General features: G+C 38.9%; 1 protein-coding gene across 5 annotated transcripts in view; it reads left to right on the forward strand.

Moving 5' to 3' along the window:
- Nucleotides 1–20465, forward strand: part of RPS6KC1 (ribosomal protein S6 kinase C1) — a 228572-nt gene that overhangs the window by 155817 nt on the left and 52290 nt on the right. For all 5 annotated transcript variants that reach the window (XM_025285451.3, XM_006054056.4, XM_006054058.4 and 2 more), the window contains 4 exons: nucleotides 763–810; nucleotides 2008–2140; nucleotides 15419–16999; nucleotides 17271–17360. In XM_025285451.3, the coding sequence (XP_025141236.3) occupies nucleotides 763–810; nucleotides 2008–2140; nucleotides 15419–16999; nucleotides 17271–17360 (1852 nt within the window). The remainder of the gene's footprint in view (nucleotides 1–762; nucleotides 811–2007; nucleotides 2141–15418; nucleotides 17000–17270; nucleotides 17361–20465) is intronic.

Consider the following 20465-nt stretch of genomic DNA (forward strand, 5'->3'; position numbering starts at 1 on the left):
GAGGGGTCTTGAAGTCATTTTTTGGATGTATGCTTTTTCTCTGAATAAGAAAAGTGACATGATATAAGATAATGTTTTAAAAAGAAAACCTGCTTACTATTTTGAGAATAGAGCATAAGGCAGCAAAGATGGAAGCAGAGAAATCTGTTGGGAGGCCATTGTTATAATCCAGGTAAATCTTTGTTTCATTCAGGGTAATACCTGTGGAAGGGGTGAGGTGAGTTCAGATTCTGGATCCAGTTTGAAGATAGAGCTGGCAGGATTTGCTGATGGGAAAAGAGGATTTAAGGATGAGTCCAGGATGGAGAAGTAGCACCAGAGGGTGCCTTGGGTTGGAGCCTGAGTTACTGAGATCACATTGTAGCAAGTGGCTACGTGTGAGGTTTTGGGAAGAAAATTGAGACTTCAATTTCTGCAAAACAGTTATTTATTTATTCATTTTTTACTTAGCCACTTAATGTTTCATAAGGAAAAGTTCTTTTTCTAAAATAATTTTTCCTTTTAAGAATTATATTTTAAAATAAATCTAGGAAAACATGATAGAGTTTCTAAAATATGGCATTTTTAGAAAGGAAATACCCTTTGGATAAGAGTTTTCACTGTGTGATTTGGTGACTTAAAAAAAGCCTATTCAGAAATTAACGGTTTTGGCTGAGTCAGTTTCAGCACTTTCCCCCCAAACCTTTAGTATGGTTTCAAAAAGTTATGAGTTCGTATTTCATTATATTGTAAATAATTTATTACTCATGTCTTTTTTTGTAGGTTTTACTTGTAATGGACACAAGGACAGAAGAGACATTTATTTTAAAAGTAAGAATTTTTCTGTTTAATGAGTTTAGAAATGTATTTTCAAATTATGCTTCTGAAAGAAAGTGTTTTTTTCTGGGTGTTTGAATGTTTTTTGTGTGTGTTTACAGTCATCTGGATTCATTTTACTCTGTGTCCTTCCATCACAGTTGATAAATACTCTGTAGCATACATTTAAAAAAAGTGTGGAGGAAATAATTTGGATAAGTTGAAGGCTCATTTTATGCTGTTTAAATGTATAGTGTATAATTTAAGTACATCTCTAATATATTTTGCATAATTTATGAAGACCACATGCAATCATACATTTGATTATGATTACAGTTCTTAAGAGCTGAAATTTTACCTTAAAGTCTTTGTTAAAGGTATTTGGAAAAGTGTTATCTACATCCCTGGCTGTGTCTTTTACCTAAATTCAATTTTGATTCTCTGTATTATTCAATTTGTAATTAAGTGAATACCCCCCCCCAATTTTGTAATTTCAAAATCATATTTGAAGTGGATTTTGATAGTGCAATATTCTAAAAGTATCCTAATTTTAAGCATTTCCTCAGCACCCAGAATTAATGAATTTCAAATTAGTGTTACGTTTTTCTGATATTTTTCCTTTTACTTATCAGCATGGCAGTAGGTCATATTGACATACACTGAAATAAAATTTTCTCTCTGTGTGTACTTTACTGCTGCTGTTTCCTCAGGTTTTTAAACCAGGGTGTGATGTGAGGAACTCCACATAGCTTGTTCCTTTGGAGAAAACTTAAAATGATCTTCGTATTTTTTTTGGAATAGAATTTCAAAACTGCCCGTTTAATCTCGGAATACCTTTTGTGTCTCAGGAATTTGAATTGATCTCACGATGTCTGCTGCTTTGAAGATACACATAAGTAAAATAAAACTTAAGAAAAGGTCATAGAGAAATAACTGTGTGTCGTCCTGATGACTTAGTTTGAGAGCATCTCTAATAAAAACACTGACCCACGTAATTGATTTTAATGGCAGCTTTGTGGCATCTTCAGTGCTCTGGACTCACGCCAGATGCCATCAGCAGAGCCTCCAGGGACCGAGGGGCATAGAGCAGCAGATGAGTGGTTTCTCTGAAGCCCAGAGTAACTCGGATAGATTAGTTTGGTTGATAAACACAGAGCACAGCAGGCTCCAAAGGCAACTGAGGGTACAACTGACCTTTTTGTTCTCTGTCAGGGTCTAAGGAAAAGCAGTGAATACAGCAGGAACAGAAAGACCATCGTCCCCCGCTGTGTGCCCAACATGGTGTGCCTGCACAAGTACATCGTTTCTGAGGAGTCGGTATTTCTTGTGCTGCAGCACGCAGAAGGTTGGTTTGTAGCTTAAATTGTTTATGCACTGAAAGCTGAGCACCCTTCTTAGCTTTTTAGCTTCTATAATGTCCTTCTTCCTTCTGTCATTACTTGAGTGGATAAAACATATGAAACACGTGTAAGAAACTGTTTCCTATTCCTCTGCTCGCCGCCTGCCCACCCCCGCCCCCCACTTTGAGTTGCGAGGGACAATGAAAGCCCAGGCGAGCAGCAGATTTCATTTGAACTGTAGGAACATTCTTAGATACGCTTAACTGCTTCCTTACTCTGAGGATGGGTCCAATATGACGAGAACTTTAATGCGGCCGTGTGCTAAGAGGACTAGGTTTTATTTTAGGGATTTCTCTTGTTCTTTGCTGAAAAAGATACATTAATGTTAGATGACAAAATGAAAAGCATCCCCTGAAGAATTAATTAATTACCTCCTTTTTTAGAAGGCGTAGGTATTTGCTTAACGTTTGACATTAACTAGTTATTCTGATCTGGGTTTTTATGAATACAGCCATTGGCATCACATATGGGTACAAAGCAGAGGTGCAGTGCTCTGCCTTCAGACTCTTTATGAGATTTCAGCTCTTAGTAAAGGGAACAGGTGGCAAAAAAATACTACATTTTCGTTTGTTTTTGCCCTTTAACACCTGAGTTTAAATAATTAGTCTTCTATTAAAATGAACACAGCATATAAATATAAATGCACAAGATAAACATTGCCTTTTGGATTTTGAGAGATATTTTTTAAATGGTAAAGAAAATTAAATTATTTTCCATATTTCAAGAAGGTGTTATTATTTTTACGTCACAGAATAAAGAACTGTTGTGCTTTAGTAATAGGCGTAACATTTGAATTGCATGCATTTTGCTAGGAAAATGAGTCATTGCTTTGTGGAATGAGGTCTCTTATGATAACTAATGTAAGATTTTTGACAGGGGCAATAAACTATTAATATTGTTTATTATGAAGTACAGCACAAGATAACTACAGATGGAGGGAAGACCTCCATATGTAGTATTTAATAGGAAATTCAGAAGGGGCTCCATGGTCTCTCAGGTATTAAGAGAGTTAATTGCGTGTGTGAATTGGATAACTAATTCACCTTTGTTCAGACATTATAGACAGCTTTTATCTGAGGATACCAGTGCATTACAGACATTATTGAATTAGAGGTCATGTCATCTGATAGCGAAATACAGCCACCTCTGGTGTGGAACAAAATAACTTGCGTAGTAATAATCCATAATAATTTAGAACAAGGTCAGTAGGATGAATGTAATTATAGTCAATATTCTATTACCCAGTGTGGATTATTCATGTTGGAGATAATCTGTGGTAAATTTCCAATCCTAGTTTACCTCTGCTATTTGAGTTTCCTCTTCCTGTTTTTCCTTTTCCTTCTCCAAATACTTAATTTTTTCTTATGCCATCTTCCTATCATTTCTTATACTTCCTAAAGCTCATATTTCAACTGATTTTACCTTGTTACTATAGAAGATGTTTATAATCTGCTTTAAAGCCATAGACATGTGGCTTTCAAATTTTTCACTGTTTTAGATTGTCTTCACCAAATTTCTTTTCCTTTGCTGTTGACCATGCCTGACTTTGAATGATCACATGGCATGGAATTTATCCTGGATTATTTAAATGGGGGGGAGGTGGGGGGATGGGGGTGGGGAGAGGAGAGGAATTGCTGTTGACAGTTTATTTCAGGTGTTTATTGTTTAATTTTAAAAAGATTTTATAATACAAATAGATTATAGTAGAAATAGGGACTCTGGATTCATTTAATATTCAGCAAATTTATTGAGTATGTACTATTAGGCTTTTTTTTCGATGAACAAGACAGGAAAATAAACTTATATTCTTCTTGTGGAGAGTCAGACAGAAAATGAAAGAGTGATAATATCAGCTAATAATGGGGACTGTACTCATTTCTGAGGCTTCCCAGGTGGTGCTAGTGGTAAAGGACTGGCCTGCCAATGCTGGAGATGCCAGAGACAAGGGTTCAATCCCTGGATCGGGAAGATTCCTTGGAGGAGGGAATGGCAACCCACTCCAGTATTCCTGCCTGGAGAGTACCATGGACAGAGTAGCCTGGCTGGCTATGGTCCATAGGGTCACAAAATATTGAACGCGACTGAAGCGACTTAGCACTCACTCATACTCATTTTTAACACAGAGAGATCTAATAGAGAGTGACTGGATGACAACTTGAGTTATTCAAGAAAGGCTACTCTAAAAAAGTGACATTTTAGAGGAGTTCTGAATGACAAAAGAAATAACCCTTTGAATGTAAGGTGGAAGCCCATTCTAGGTATAGGAATCAGTGTGAAAAATCGAAGGCAGAAGTAAACTTGGTTGGTTTGATGAACAAAAATGGAGACCATTCAGTTGGATCTAGCAATCGACGGCTTTGGTGTTACATGAAGCTACGGAAGAAGCAGGCAGGAACAAGGTAGAGACTTTGGCTTTCATTCAAGGGCATTGGGAAGTGATTGGACATTTTAAGCAGTGACACGATCTGGTTCACATTCAAGAAAATCCCTCTGACTGTTATATGTGGAATGGATTATAGGAAGTCAAGAGGAGACGCAGTGAGCAGGCTAGTAAAATCGCCTGGGCAAGAGATGATGATGGCATAGCCTTCTGGGATACTATGGAGTTGCTTTGAGGGTAATCAGTGGGACCCTATGTGGGCTTCCCTGATAGCTCAATTGGTAAAGAATCTACCAGCAATGCAGGAGACCCTGGTTCAGTTCCTCAGTTGGGAAGATCCTTTGGAGAAGGGAAAGGCTACCCACTCCAGTCTTCTGGCCTAGAGAATTCACAGTCCATGGGATCGCAAAGAGTCGGACACGACTGAGCAACTTTCACTTTCACTTTTCACTTTCAGTGGGACCTGTGATGGATTTAAAGTTAGGGAGAGAAGAATTTAGGATAATTTCCTGGATTTGGCATGAGCAGTCAAGTGAACTGGATGGTGGACAGTGTGTTATCTTTTACATGTCACTGGTACTTTGTTACCCTGTGAAATAGGAGGTTGTGCATTTATCATAAAAATATCACTTTCATATGCATGAGTGGCTATTACTGAAAAAGTAAACATTGAAGAATTGTTTTCTCCATAATATAAATGTTTGAATATTTATGATTTGGGCTTTAACTTCCCTTTGCTTGCAGAACTATTCATTTTCCACACAAGTCTCTTGGACTAGTTTTCTTAACATTTTAATTCATTCAGTTAGAAATATTTTGGGCCCTCTCTGGGCTCTTAGTTTTAACATGCGTGCATGCACGCTAAGTCACTTCAGTTGTGTCTGACTCTTTTGTGACCCTATGGACTGTAGCCCACCAGGCTCTTCTGTCCGTGGTATTCTCCAGGCAAGGATGCTGGGGTGGGTTGTCATGCCCTGGGATCTTCCCAACCCAGAGATTGAACACACATCTCTTACGCCTTCTGCGTTGGCAGGCAGGTTCTTTACCACTAGCGCCACCTGGGAAGCCCTAGTTGTAACATGTGCTGTGCTCACTCACTCAGTTGTGTCCGATGTTTTGCAGCCTCATGGACTGCAGGGTGCCAGGCTCCTCTGTCCATGGGGTTCTCCAGGCAAGAATACTGGAGTGGCTTGTCATGCATGCCCTACTCCAGGGGATCTTCCCAACCCAGGGATTGAACCCAGGTCTCTTGCATTGCAGGCAGATTCTTTACCATTTGAGCCACCAGAGAAGCCCCAGTTCTAACATGGTAATGAGCAAAACGAAGAATATGCCCTCATGGAGTTAATAGTGTAGAGGCAGAGCAGACAGTAAGCAAATACATTGGTAAACACGTCAGGAAATGCCAGAAGGGTGAGTTGAGGGTTTCTGTTTTACATAGAGTGGTCGATCGTATTAAGAAGGGAACATTTGGCAGATGACCTGAGGGAAGTGAGAGAGGGAGCAGATGTGGACGTGGGAGGGAAGAGTATCTTGGCAAAGAGAACAAGCATATAGGCCTGGAGGCAAGAGTGTATTTGCTGTACAAGAAACAGCAAGGTCAGCGGTGGCTGCAGCAGAATGGGAAGAGTGATAGGAAATGGTCTCGTGGAGGTGGGGACACATGTGGACAGATCCGATGTGGCCTCCTAAGACCCTTTAAGAACATAGTTTTATTCTGAATGGATAGGAAGTTACTGGGGTATATTGAGCAGAGAAGTGACAAGGTAGGGATCACTCTGGTTGCTTGGTGAAAAACAGAATCTAGGAGGAAAAATAGAATTTAAGAGGGAGACCACTTTGGAGGTTGTTGAAGTAATCCAGGAGAAGTCAGCGCTGGTGTGGACATAGAGGTGGAGGTGGTGAGAAATGGTTATTAGATTGTGAATGTATTTTGAAGACAGAACTGGCATGGTTCTGCCTTGTATGACTCCATGGTTTTGGGCTCAAATAAACCGAAAGAATGGTTTCCATTTACTAAGATAAAGAAAGCTCTGGTAAGAGTAGATGTAGAGAGAAAAACGAGATTCGGTGTTGGTCTTTGGGTTTGAAAGTGAACGTGTCTGACTCTTGGCAACCCCTGGACTGTAGCCCACTAGGCTCCTCTGTCCGTGGAGTTCTCCTGGCGAGAATAGTGGAGTGGGTTGCCATTCCCTTCTCTGGAGGTCTTCCCAATGCAGGGATCAAACCCAGATCTCCCACATTGCAGGCAGATTCTTTAACATTTGAGCTACCCGGGAAGCCCCTTTTGAGTTTGAGATGCTTATTAAATTAAATTTCTAGGTGGTGTTGAGTAGGCAGTTGGAAATGCCAGACAGGATTTTAGGAGAGAGGGTTAAAACAGGTACTGTTCCTATGAATGGATCTCTTATTTTAATTCTGTTTGAAGAAGAAAAGGTGGAAGAAACAAATATATTCAGTCAAGGCTATGTGTGTCATTAAAAACTTTAGGTTCCTAAGATTAGGGATTATGATTCATTGTGTATACAGATACCCGCACTTACAGGAATGCTTGGTACACAGAAGGTCCTCAGTGTATAACTGTTCAGTATTGAGTAAGAAAAGATGAATGATTAGGTTATAAGAAAGTGGAAAAGCATCTGAGCATGAACATACCAATTAGGTGGGGGATAGGAAAGAGTTTCTCCTCAAAATACATAGAGACCCAAGGGATGAAATGATTCTTATTAGCTAGCTTCCAAAAAATGTTATAAAACGAATATAGAAAGAAATTCACACTAGATGGAAGTCTATAAAATAGAAATGAAAATTCTTCCTTATTCACTTTGATGCCCAAGAAATAGGGGGAATATTTTCAGAAACTTCCTTTGTATATAAATATACACTACTCCTTCTTCTTGCCTTTTTGAAAACCAGCTTGAATATCTAGAAGTTCACGGTTCACATACTGTTGAAGCCTGGCTTGGAGAATTCTGAGCATTACTTTGATAGTGTGTGAGATGAGTGCAATTGTGCATTCTTTGAGCATTCTTTGGCATTGCCTTTCTTTGGGATTGGAATGAAAACTGACCTTTTCCAGTCCTGTGGCCACTGCTGAGTTTTCCAAATTTGCTGGCATATTGAGTGCAACCCTTTCACAGCATCATCTTTTAGGATTTGAAATAGCTCAATTGGAATTCCATCACGTCCACTAGCTTTGTTCATAGTGATGCTTCCTAAGGCCCACTTGACTTCACATTCCAGGATGTCTGGCTCTAGGTGGGTGATCACACCATTGTGATTATCTGGGTTGTGAAGCTCTTTTTTGTACAGTTCTTTTTGTGTATTCTCACCACCTCTTCTTAATATCTTCTGCTTCTGTTAGGTCCCTACCATATCTGTCCTTTATTGTGCCCATCTTTGCATGAAATGTTCCCTTGGTATCCCTAATTTTCTTGAAGAGATCTCTAGTCTTTCCTATTCTACTGATTTTCCTCTGTTTCTTTGCACTGATCACTGAGGAAGGCTTTCTTATCTCTCCTTGCTGTTCTTTGAAACTCTGCATTCAAATGGGTATATCTTTCCTTTTCTCCCTTGCTTTTCGCTTTTCTTCTTTTCACAGCTATTTGTAAGGCGTCCTCAGACAGCCATTTTGCTTTTTTGCATTTCTTTTTCTTGGAGATGGTCTTGATCCCTATCTCCTGTACAGTGTCACGAACCTCTGTCCATAGTTCTTCAGATGTTCAAGCTGGTTTTAGAAAGGCAGAGGAACCAGAGATCAAATTCCCAACATCTGTTGGATCATCAAAAAAGCAAGAGAGTTCCAGAAAAACATCTATTTCTGCTTTATTGACTATGCCAAAGCCTTTGACTGTGTGGATCACCACAAACTGGAAAATTCTTCAACAGATGGGAATACCATACCACCTGACCTGCCTCTTGAGAAATCTGTATGCAGGTCAGGAAGCAATAGTTAGAACTGGACATGGAATAACAGACTGGTTCCAAATCGGGAAAGGAGTCCGTCAAGGCTGTATATTGTCACTGTGCTTATTTAACTTACATGCATCATGAGAAACGCTGGGCTGGTGGAGCACAAGCTAGAATCAAGATTGCCGGGAGAAATATCAATAACCTCAGATACACAGATGACACCACCCTTATGGCAGAAAGTGAAGAAGAACTAAAGAGCCTCTTGATGAAAGTGAAAGAGTAGAGTGAAAAAGTTGGCTTAAAGCTCAACATTCAGAAAACTAAGATCATGGCATCTGGTCCCATCACTTCATGGGAAATAGATGGGGAAACAATGGAAACAGGGGCAAACTTTATTTTGGGGGGCTCCAAAATCACTGCAGATGGCGACTGCAGCCATGAAATTAAAAGACGCTTTACTCCTTGGAAGGAAAGTTATGACCAACCTAGACCACATATTGAAAACCAGAGAAATTACTATGCCAACAAAGGTCCATCTAGTCAAGGCTCTGGTTTTTCCAATAGTTATGTATGGATGTGAGAGTTGGACTATAAACAAAGCTGAGCGCCCAAGAATTGATACTTTTGAACTGTGGTGTTGGAGAAGACTCTTGAAAGTCCCTTGGACTGCAAGGAGATCCAACCAGTCCATCCTAAAGGAAATCAGTCCTGAATATTCATTGGAAGGACTGATGCTGATGCTGAAGCTGAAACTCCAATACTTTGGCCACCTGATGTGAAGAACCGACTCATTTGAAAAGACCCTGATGCTGGGAAAGATTGAAGGCGGGAGGAGAAGGCGATGACAGAGGATGAGATGGTTGGATGGCTTCACCAACTCAATGGACATGAGTTTGAGTAAACTCTGGGAGTCGGTGATGGACAGGGAGGCCTGGCGTGCTGTGGTCCATGGAGTCGCAAAGAGTCAGACATGACTGAACTGAACTGAGCTGAACTCCCTCTTCATCTTTCTGATTTTTAAAAACAAATGGATTTCACATAACTTGCTTTCCCCCTGTCCTAATAGTGTACTTTGATCATCTTTCCTATCAGTGCCTCGTATAGTTGTCTGTATTCAGAGAGGCAGTATAGTATAGTCATTGAAAACAAGCATCTTAGAGCCAGACCACATTAGCTTGAAGGTTGGTTCATAATTTACTAGTGGTGACCTTGCACAAGTTATTTAGCCTTTCTATGCCTCTGTTTCCTTATATGTAAAATGGGGATAATAAGAATTATGTAATAGTTATATAATTAACTATAATAATTACATAGGGTTGATGTAAGGATTAAGTAGTTGTTATATGTAAAATACCTAAAATAGCGCCTGGTACATGTTTGCAGTATTGTTGTTTTATTTATTTTTTAATAGATAACAGGGTATTTATTTGGTTGTGCTGATTTACTGTAATTGATTTAAGTAGTCCTCTGTCAATTGTTTAAATTGTTTCTAGTACTTGTCCCTATACATCTTTGTACATTTTTGTTTTGAGAGTTATTTAAATAATAGTTTATTGTAATTATTATTTATTAGAATAAATTATTTAGATAACCAATAATTTATTAGAATTGAATGAAATAACCTAAGTGTGTAAATATTTATTTAAAATTGAATTAATTAATAATAAATTATTGTTTATTTATGGAACAAATTTCGTGAAGTAGAACTGCTGGGTCAAAAGATGATTTTTGATCATTTGTTCAGAAATATTTTATCATATGTATTAAAACAATTCGAATTCTGATAAGTAAATTGAACAGATTTTCTTTGCAGTCTTGTAGAAAACCAATAGATGAAAATCTTAATGAGAGAGAATTCTTATTAAACTTTATGGATTGCTATTTTTGTAGCTTAAAATAGCTAATATCTACAATTTATATGCTTCAACAGGGCTTAGAAAAGTGTCATTTATATTAGAGTGTTAAAAATTATACATTTTTTAGGTATTTTCTATTTATATTTGTGATTTAGCAATAATGGGATTTTCTAGGTTAATGTCATTAATGTTACAATAATAATGTTAATGTTTGTGTAAGCTTGTGTATTAGGCCTGATCTTAACTCTGTAGAAAGTAAAACCCATTCAGCTTCTGTGGATCAGGAACTTTGTGGAATAATATGTTTTTTGTAAGTTATGTGTTTTCATGATTTTGTAATTGAAAAAAAGTATGTCATAGGACTAAATTTTTGTTTCTGTAGCTCTATATTGAGCATGAATTCTAACTGGGGCCCCCAGATAGAATGGAGATGAGCTGAAACAGTTTTTTTCTCTCTGGAAAATGCAGTTTTTATATTTTGTGTTAGGGTACTCATTTAGGCTAGTAACAAATTTCATAAAGAAAATGTCAACAATTATATCAAAATTTTATCTGATAATGAAAAGAATGGAAATTAAATAAGATGCCATAGTTGATTAATCAAATTGGTAAACTTGCTAATGTTCAGTTAGGTAAGATGCTGTGAAGACGGCTCTGGCGTGCGTTGTAATCGGAGTGGATTCTGGCACAGCCTTTCTGTAACGCGCTTTAGTGACACGTATCAGGAGCATTAGATATATTCATACTTCCTGACCTGCCACTTTCATTTCGGTATTCTGTCCTGATGAAATAGTCAGAGGTGTTAAGTATTTGTAAGTTAAACTATGAATATACATTATTTAAATTCTAATAGTAAAAGACTGGAAGCAAATGTTCAACAGTAGAGGAACGGTTAAACATCTTATCTGTCTATCTCATGGATATGCTCTGTAGCCATTCAAGTTTGTATTCTCATGAAATTAGAAAATGTTTATGATAAGATGTTAGTTATAAAAAGTCTGAAAAAAATATACTAATGGTTAATACTGTTTGTGGTTGAATTATATATTCTGAATTTTTTGCTGTTCTCCTCGTCCTTTTCTGTATTTAAATTTATTTTCATAGTAAAACTATTATATGTATCAGTTTCAGAATAAGAAGAAAGTATGACCAAAAAAATGACATTTTTAGTGTGCATAAGCTTTTCCTTGAAAGATTTTCAAAAATTTGTAAAAATATCATTGTTTTAAAACTCTATTTAATAAATATTTAATTCCTATTATTTTACTTACTACACAGAATCCTCTCTTTGTAGTTATGAAGACCCTGCAGTCTGGTAAAGGAGCTGATGAAAGCATAAAAGTAATATTAGTAGGAAATAGGATGTTGTAAATGTAATAAGAGGGATGAAGTGATACGGAGGATTCTAAGAAGATAGGAATTGTATCCAGTGAGGACATGTAAAAAAATTGATAAAAGAAAACAAATTCTGAAAGACCTTCAAGAATGGATAGGATTTTGACAAGCAGATATTGGGGAAACTAACAGGGAAGAAAATTATAAGTGGTATAAATATCAGTTCAGTTCAGTTCAGTCGCTCAGTCGTGTATGACTCTTTGCAACCCCATGGACTGCAGCACGCCAGGCCTCCCTGTCCATCACCAACTCCCAGAGTTTACTCAGACTTATGTCCATTGAGTTGATGATGTCATCCAGCCATCTCATCCTCTTTCATCCCCTTCTCCTCCTGCCTTCAATCTTTCTTGGCATCAGGGTCTTTTCAAATGAGTCAGTTCTTCGCATCAGGTGGCCAAAGTATTGGAGTTTCAGCTTCAGCATCAGTCCTTCCAATGAATATTCAGGACTGATTTTCTTTAGGATAGACTGGTTGGATCTCCTTGCAGTCCAAGGGACTCTCAAGAGTCTTCTCCAACACCACAGTTCAAAAGCATAAATTCTTTGGCACTCAGCTTTCATTTGAGCAAAAACCCAGCATGGGTTATATGTGGAGAAATTCTGTTCAGGTAAAATGCCATTGTAATTTGAGGGAGAGAACCAAATCATGGATTGATACTGCATTAGTAGGGGTTTAAATGCCCATATGGTATTGGTACATCATTCAGTGAGGCTTCCCAGGTGGCACAGTGGTAAAGAATCCACCTGCCAATGCAGGAGATGCAGGAGATGTGGGTTCAATCCCTGGGTCAGGAAGATCCCCTGGAGGAAGAAATGGCAACCCATTCCAGTATTCTTGCCTGGAGAATCCCATGGACAGAGGAACCTGGCAGGCTACAGTCCATGGAGTCAGAAAAAGTCGGACATGACTGAAATGACTGAGGATGTACATCATTCAGTAGGTGGGCAGCAGAGGGATTTGGGATTTTGGAGAAATGACATGATAAGATCTGCGCTAAAGTGAAAAGCTTACTTGGGTAGCAATTAGTATGGCAGGGCTCCACAAGAAGGACCGACAGTAGAGGTCTAGTTGTAGCTGTAACATTATTCCAGGACACACAGAGTGATCGGAGGAATTAAAAGAAGTGGAGGACTGTGGGAAGCATGTGTAGATCTTATAGGACTTTGAAACTTGTCAGATGTAGGAAGAACAGGGAGAGCAAGTGTCCAAGATGGTCCAAAGCTTTTGTGCCTCAGTAGCTCTGAAGTCAGAAAGAGGAAGTGATCTGGGGAGCAAAAATAAAGAATTTAAGCACAATCATTTTTAGATTTGAGCAGCTTATCCAGGGTATTTGTGTGTGTGTGTGTGTGTGTATGTGTGTGTGTGTGTGTGTGTGTGTGTTAGTTGCTCAGTCGTGTCCGACTCTTTGCGACCCCATGGACTGTAGCCCACCAGGCTCCTCTGTCCATGGAATTCTCCAGGCAAGAATACTAGAGTGGGTTGCCATTTCCTTCTCCAGGAGATCTTCCTGACCCAGGGATCAACCCTGGGTCTTCTGCATTGCAGGTGGATGCTTTTTTTTTTTACACTGTCTGAGCTACCAGGGAAGCCCAATTAGCCTAAAAATAAATGCAACTTGTCTTAGAACTTTATTAGGTTCCTTGCTGATTACTGGAACGTTACAGCTACAGATAGTGGCCACTTTGTGACGGCGTATCTCATCACGAATGTGTAACCATTGAGTTAACAAGCATTGAGTGACGCCTGTCATTTCCTGCACACTGTATCGGCAGTAGGTATGCTGCTGCTGCTGCTAAGTCACTTCAGTCGTGTCCGACTCTGTGTGACCCCATAGACGGCAGCCCACCAGGCTCCCCCATCCCTGGGATTCTCCAGGCAAGAACACTGGAGTGGGTTGCCGTTTCCTTCTCCAACACATGAAAGTGAAAAGTGAAAGTGAAGTCACTTAGTTGTGTCTGACTCTTAGCAACCCCATGGACTGCAGCCCACTAGGCTCCTCTGTCCATGGGATTTTCCAGGCAGGAGTACTGGAGTTGGGTGCCATCGCCTTCTCCAGGGAGTAGGTATAGAAAGATGAAAAAGACTTGGTCCTGTCCTTACGGGTGGTTATCATCTAAGAGCACTGAAAACAGTAGACAACGTGATTTTTTGGATTTCACACAAGAATCCCAGCTTCAGGGTAGGCATTGCTTATTTATGTATTTGCTTGCACTGTGTCTCCGTTGCTGCCCCCAAGCTTTCCCTGGTTTTGGCGAGTGGGGTGTGCTCGCATTCATTCATTGTGATGCGCAGCCTTCTCATCGCAGTGGCTTCTCTTGTTGCAGAGCACGGGCTCTGGACCCTCAGGCTTCAGTAATTGCAGCACAGGGGCTCAGTAGTTGTGACTCGTGGGCTTAGTTGTTCTGTGGCATGTGGGATCTCCCCAGACCAGGAATGAAAGCCATGTCCCTTGCATTGGCAGGTGGGCTCTTAACCACTGGACCACCAGGAGAGTCCCACGGTAGGCGTTATTATCAGTGTGCCGGTGAAGGTATTTGTGATCAGAGGAATGGCATCGTTGTTGTCAAAGGAATAAAAAAAGATGGAATCGATGCATAGCTTATTTTGTGTGTGAGTGAGTGAATTTGAAAACCATATATGATCCTTAAAGTAGTTTGAATATGGGGAAATGAGACTCTTGCATATAATCTAGTGATGACAGAAGATTAGCTAAGAAAAAGCCACAGGGAAAAGTTAAAAGCCACAATGTTCTGAATTAAAAAAATGGGATAAGTCTGTAAACTAGATCACTGGTAGAAGATGTCTGAGTATCCTAGGAATAATATTATGACAACTACCCTTCATAGCATTTCCTCTGTGCTGGGCACCATGTTGGATATTTATGTTATTTACCGAGTTCCTTTAAGTGAAGTGAGATGCCAAGGAGAGAGAGAGTTTTTAGATGCTTCCATTGACTTTTTACACATATAATTGACTGTCAATGATTATTTCCCCTAAGATTTAGTTACCTTTGTTACATGATGTTTAATAACAACATTTAAAAATGTACTGAAAAAATTGCCTTCTTCTTATTAGTACAGGGTTTCATTTTTAGTGCATTATTTCCTATTTTGGAAGAAATAATTGTATCTTCACAAAGTATGTTCCCATAATTACTGTTTTTAAGATTTCTGGATCAGACTTATCCTTACTTTTTGTAATACTGTTTTCTTGTCAGTAGAGCTTCGGTGGCCATGCTTGAAAAAATTATTAACAAAGCAGAACATAGATATTTATAGAGTTAATTATTTGTAAGTAGAATTTTAGCTGTGAAATTTCATATATAGTTTTTGTTATAACCAGTTCTTCAAAGGAAGAAATAGGTTGATATTTATAAAATAATTGATATTAGGAGATATGCTTGAAACTGTACTCACCAGTTATAAACTTATTTAGTTTCTTTTTTCATTGCAGAAATTCTATTTAAACTCTTTGTTGTCATGAATCCCAAATCCATGAGCAACTGTTCTTCAAGAAGGCATTTTTATTAAAATGCTTCTTACAGTGTACTTGACATTAATGGGTATCATTGACTTGCTTTTGATTATTAGAATACTTTTTTGTTTTTCTAATGGCTTCAATATATAACTATTAATTTGAGGTTCTTAATTTTTTTTTTTTTTGGTTGTACTGTTCACAGGTGGCAAACTCTGGTCATATATCAGTAAGTTTCTCAACAGAAGTCCTGAAGAAAGCTTTGACATCGAAGAAGTGAAAAAGTCTTCAGTTGCTAAAGTTCACCTGCAGCAGCCGGCTTGTAGTCCCCAGGACAGCACCAGCTTTGAATCCGGAGGAAGTGATGGTGGAGCCACGCTCCAAGTTCTGCCTTTGAAGACTAGTCTTACTCCAAGCTCTCAGGATGATAGCAACCAAGATGATGGTGGGCAAGACAGCTCTCCAAAATGGCCAGACTCTGGCTCCAGTTCCGAGGAGGAGTGTACTACTAGTTATTTAACATTATGCAATGAGTACGGGCAAGAGAAGATTGAACCAGGGTCTTTGAGTGAGGAACCTTTCATGAAGACTGAAAGGAATGATGTTGATACCAAAGCGATAGAAAACTTCCCAGGACAGCTTGCTGCTGACGGCGACAGCCCCAGCGGACAGCTGAAGTTCTTCCCTGGAGATGATGGCCTTGAAGCCGCTAGTTCTCCAAGAACATCAGATTCCCTCAGTAGATCTAAAAACATCCCCATGGAATTCTTTAGGATAGATAGTAAGGACAGCACTAGTGAACTCCTAGGACTTGATTTTGGAGAAAAATTGTATAGTCTAAAGTCAGAACCTTTGAAACCGTTCTTCACCCTGTCAGACGGAGAAAGCACTCCCAGGAGTGTTCGTACTAGTGAAAGCAAGGTAGAGTGTATAGCTCAGGACACTATTAGCAGGGGCTCAGACGACTCAGTCCCCGTTATTTCTTTTAAAGATGCTGCTTTTGATGATGTCAGTGGTACTGATGAAGGAAGGCCTGATCTTCTTGTAAATCTACCTGGTGAACTGGAGCCAATGAAAGATGGCGTGGCAATGGGACCTACTAAGTTCACACAGACTAATATAGGCATAATAGAAAGTAAACTGTTGGAAACCCCTGATGTTTTATGCCTCAGGCTTAGTACTGAACAGTGCCAAGCACAGGAAGAAAAAGGCACAGAGGAACTGAGTGATCCCTGTGGGCCTGAAGCCCACAGTATAACAGAGAAACACTACGTACAGGGGGATCTTGGGATGTTATTTTTACCAGCTGTTGATCATAGTAATACGGGAGACATGTCTTTGTTAGACAGTTCAGAGTCTCAGTTCCAAGGACTTCGCGTGGTTGAGTCACCAGGAACTGCAAACAACACGGAAGAAAGATTATTCCACATTTCTGACCCACTCTCAGGTGCTAATGAGTATAACGTAAATACAGACACTTTAAAAACTGAAGAAGTCTTGCTGTTTACAGATCAGACTGATGATTTGGCTAAAGAGGAACCCGCTATATTTCAGAGAGACTTGGAGCCTAAGCGAGAGAGTGGGCTAGCACGAGAAGGACACAAGGAAATACATCAGATTTTTGAGGACCTTGATAAAAAATTAGCACTGAACTCCAGGTTTTACATCCCAGAAGGCTGCATTCAGAGATGGGCAGCTGAAATGGTGGTAGCCCTTGATGCTTTACATAGAGAGGGGATTGTGTGCCGCGATTTGAACCCAAACAACATCTTATTGAATGATAGAGGTCAGGAACTTTTGCAAATGCATTTCTTTTTATTCGCTGTTGCTTCCAATTAACTGAGTAGGCGTTTTATCTTGTAATTAGTATCTTCATTTCCTGTCTAGAGCTTCATTATCAGTGCAGCAAATTCACCCCCAGTAATAGCTTCTAGTACTTAATGATGCCATTATTCTTAATGATACTGTTTTTAGCTACAAAAGGAGTAATTACAGTTCACTTCTGCAGAAAATGGAAGAGAAAAATGTTTTGATTTCTCCTGTCGTTTTGTTTTTAGGACACATTCAGCTAACGTATTTTAGCAGGTGGAGTGAGGTTGAAGATTCCTGTGACAGCGATGCCATAGAGAGAATGTACTGCGCCCCAGGTTAGAGCCGCCTCCTAAATGTCGCACTTGCAAAAGTAGCTCTGCAGCTCTCATTTCTTTATCCAAGTTGTATTTTCACTAGCCATTGACAAGATATTGGATCTGGTTATCTCTTTAACCCTTTAAAAAAGATTATTTGGGGGATAAAATCATTGTATGGTCCATAGCATATGTGTATATGTATATTTGTTAGTGTATGCTGTTAAATGGGTTTACGCTTCTCTTAGAACTGGCAATGAATTTGTAGAAATGTCTTAACTTCTTCGTGTTTAAAAAGACTTTAAGTATCCTGAATCTCTTTGAAAAGAAAATCATTTATTTGACTGTATTGGGTCTTAGTTGCTGCAGGCAGGCTTAGTTTTTTTCCATGGCCAATGGAATCTTAGTTCCCCTACCAGGGATTGAACCTCTGTCCCCTGCATTGCAAGGCAGATTATTAACCACTGGACTACCAGGAAAGTCCTCCTGAACCTCTTCAAATGGATCATTTTTATGATGTGAGAGGTAGATGACTAAAACAATAAAATACCTAAGGCTATAAATGGATAAAATTTGAAATTAAAAAAAAAATACAATGTTGTGACTTCAGTCATGAGCCATCCTGACATTTTAGAACAGATTTTAAAGAATACTTTCCATATTTGAGAAATTTTAGGAAGCATATTCTTCTTGTTTTGAAATAACCAAATATCTGACCCAACAGGTTTCTTTTACTGTATTATCTTTGTTTTCTAAAATTAGAGACTTATTAGAGACTCTCTGGGGTTGTTAGGTCCTTCGCTGATAATTACAGGTCTCTTAAGCGTATGAATTGGGTTTGAGTTACTTTCTCTGTCATCAGTGCAGATGGGGCTGTGTTTGAATCCAGTTTGTTCACCTTTTGCCTAGTATGGGCTTGCCTCATAGCTCAGTTGGTAAAGAATCCACCTGCATGCAGTGCAGGAGACCCCAGTTCGATTCCTGGATTGGGAAGATCTGCTGGAGAAGGGATAGGCTACCCACTCCAGTATTCTTGGGCTTCTCTTGTGGCTCAGCTGGTAAAGAATCCGCCTGCAGTGAGGGAGACCTGGGTTCAATTCCTGGGTTGGGAAGATCCCCTGGAGAAGGGAAAGGCTCCCCACTCCAGTTTTCTGGCCTAGAGAATTCCAAGGACTGTATAGGCCATGGGGTTGCAAAGAGTCAAACACAACTGAGCGCCTTTCACTTTCAGCCCCTTTGGATGGCCAAAGTTGCTTTACTCGTCACCGCTCTGGATTGTATTGACATGATCAGCTTAGTTGTTGATTAATACAGTATTTAATGCTTACTAGCAAACCAGCGTTTTGTTGATGTTAACATTGTTTCCCTGCATAATGGGAAATAATTATAAGGATTGAAAGAGCTATATGGTTTTTAGTTGTAATTTTCATTGTTAAGAATTATTTCTTTATTGGGGAATAGAAAAGTTTTTCAATATGCCAAGCAGATATCCTCAAACTATTTCCTGAAAACAATGATTTAGATTTTCTTCTTACTGTTATACTCTTTTCTTTTCTCTTTCGTCCCCCAAATAAGGATTGTTTGATTTTGTTTCTTCCTAGGGGCTATAAAGCATAGAACATGCCTACATTTTTTTGTTTCTCACAAATAGATAATATTACGCTGGCTTTTGATCTTATTAGTATGATTTAGTTAATGGGATAACAAAAAAAAATTTCATAGTGAAATCACTTTATTATGGTTATCTGCTTTATTTTTTGACAGACTTTCCTCCTTTCTAATTTGATAATAAACAATATTTTAGGTACCAATGTATATAAATATGTATGTTAATATAATGAATTTCAAGGTTTTATTGTTGTTCAGTAGCTAAGCTGTGTCTGACTCTTTGCGACCCTATGGACTGCAGTATGTCAGGCTTCTCTCCTTCACTATCTCCTGGAGTTTGCTCAGATTCAAGGATTTAGGGTCAACATTAAATCTGGGAGTTGTTTTTCTTTTTTAAGTAAAACCTGTTAAATCCTTAAGTGTAGTATAAATCTCACATCAAAAGCAGATGTTTGTAAAGTAGTTTGATGTTTATAACTGACTCTTTATTTCCTATTTTTCTTCTCACTTTCTTGTTGAAAACTATCTGAAGGGTTGTACTTTGGCTTTCTAGCAGATTATTTTTCTTCAAACTACAGACATGTTTAACATCCATAGCATGTTGACCCCCTGAGAATTCTAATACATGTGGAACAAAACCATATGACGTTCATCAGCAGGTACATACTTTGGGCTCTGTACGCAGCTGAATACAGTTTTGTGTACTGAATTTAATTCAGATCAGTTTCCAAGTTCTAATTTTTAAGCCTTTTCCCAGAAATCACTGTTCCCAAAGTTCACCAGCAGGTGGCAGTCTACCATTAATGGATGTTTGCTGTCATGGTCTAGGTTGTCCTTCACTAATATTTGAAAAAAGCTGTCGTCTGAAGAAGGGCTTTGTTTTAATTATTTGTATAAAAGAACTGCAAGCTTTATGAGTTACAAAAGTGTTATAGTATTGAGGCATATATTGAACAATGTGAGAAGTCTCTTCATTCCTTGGACCTATTAATTTATCAATAGGATACAACTCAGATCAGTAATGGCCTTAATTGAAAAGTAATGCTGGTGTTCTAGTTCAGATGATTTGAAGCCTAGAGTTGCAGAACTCAAAGTTAAGTTTGTGTACTCCTGCCCATTGCTTATAATGAAGGGGAATTGCATTTTTAAGGAGCAAAAATTTGTGATTTACTGTTTCTTTCAAAACTGAATAGCAGTGCTGCTGATAAAAATACAAGTAGACTTTGCTCCTCTTCTCAGAGGGGTGGAAGCAGTGATAAGAAGCTGACGTTTCAGTGGTTAAAATCACAAATCAGTGAACACACGGGGACATAGAGTACTAAGTTATCGTTTGATCTACCCCTTGTAGTACTAAGGGTTGAAGTACTTCTCCCATGTCCCCCTTTCCCTCCTGTTTCCCAGCTCTGACCTTAGTACTATTGCCCAAGTAACTCTGAAGCAGGTTAAGCAGCTGATGTTTGCTTAGAAAGTAAAGTTGTCGGAAGATTGTGATGAGAACGACTCACTTCTGTTTAAACA

This window comes from Bubalus bubalis, chromosome 5 (assembly GCF_019923935.1).
Source record: "Bubalus bubalis isolate 160015118507 breed Murrah chromosome 5, NDDB_SH_1, whole genome shotgun sequence".
Taxonomy (NCBI): Eukaryota; Metazoa; Chordata; class Mammalia; order Artiodactyla; family Bovidae; genus Bubalus; species Bubalus bubalis.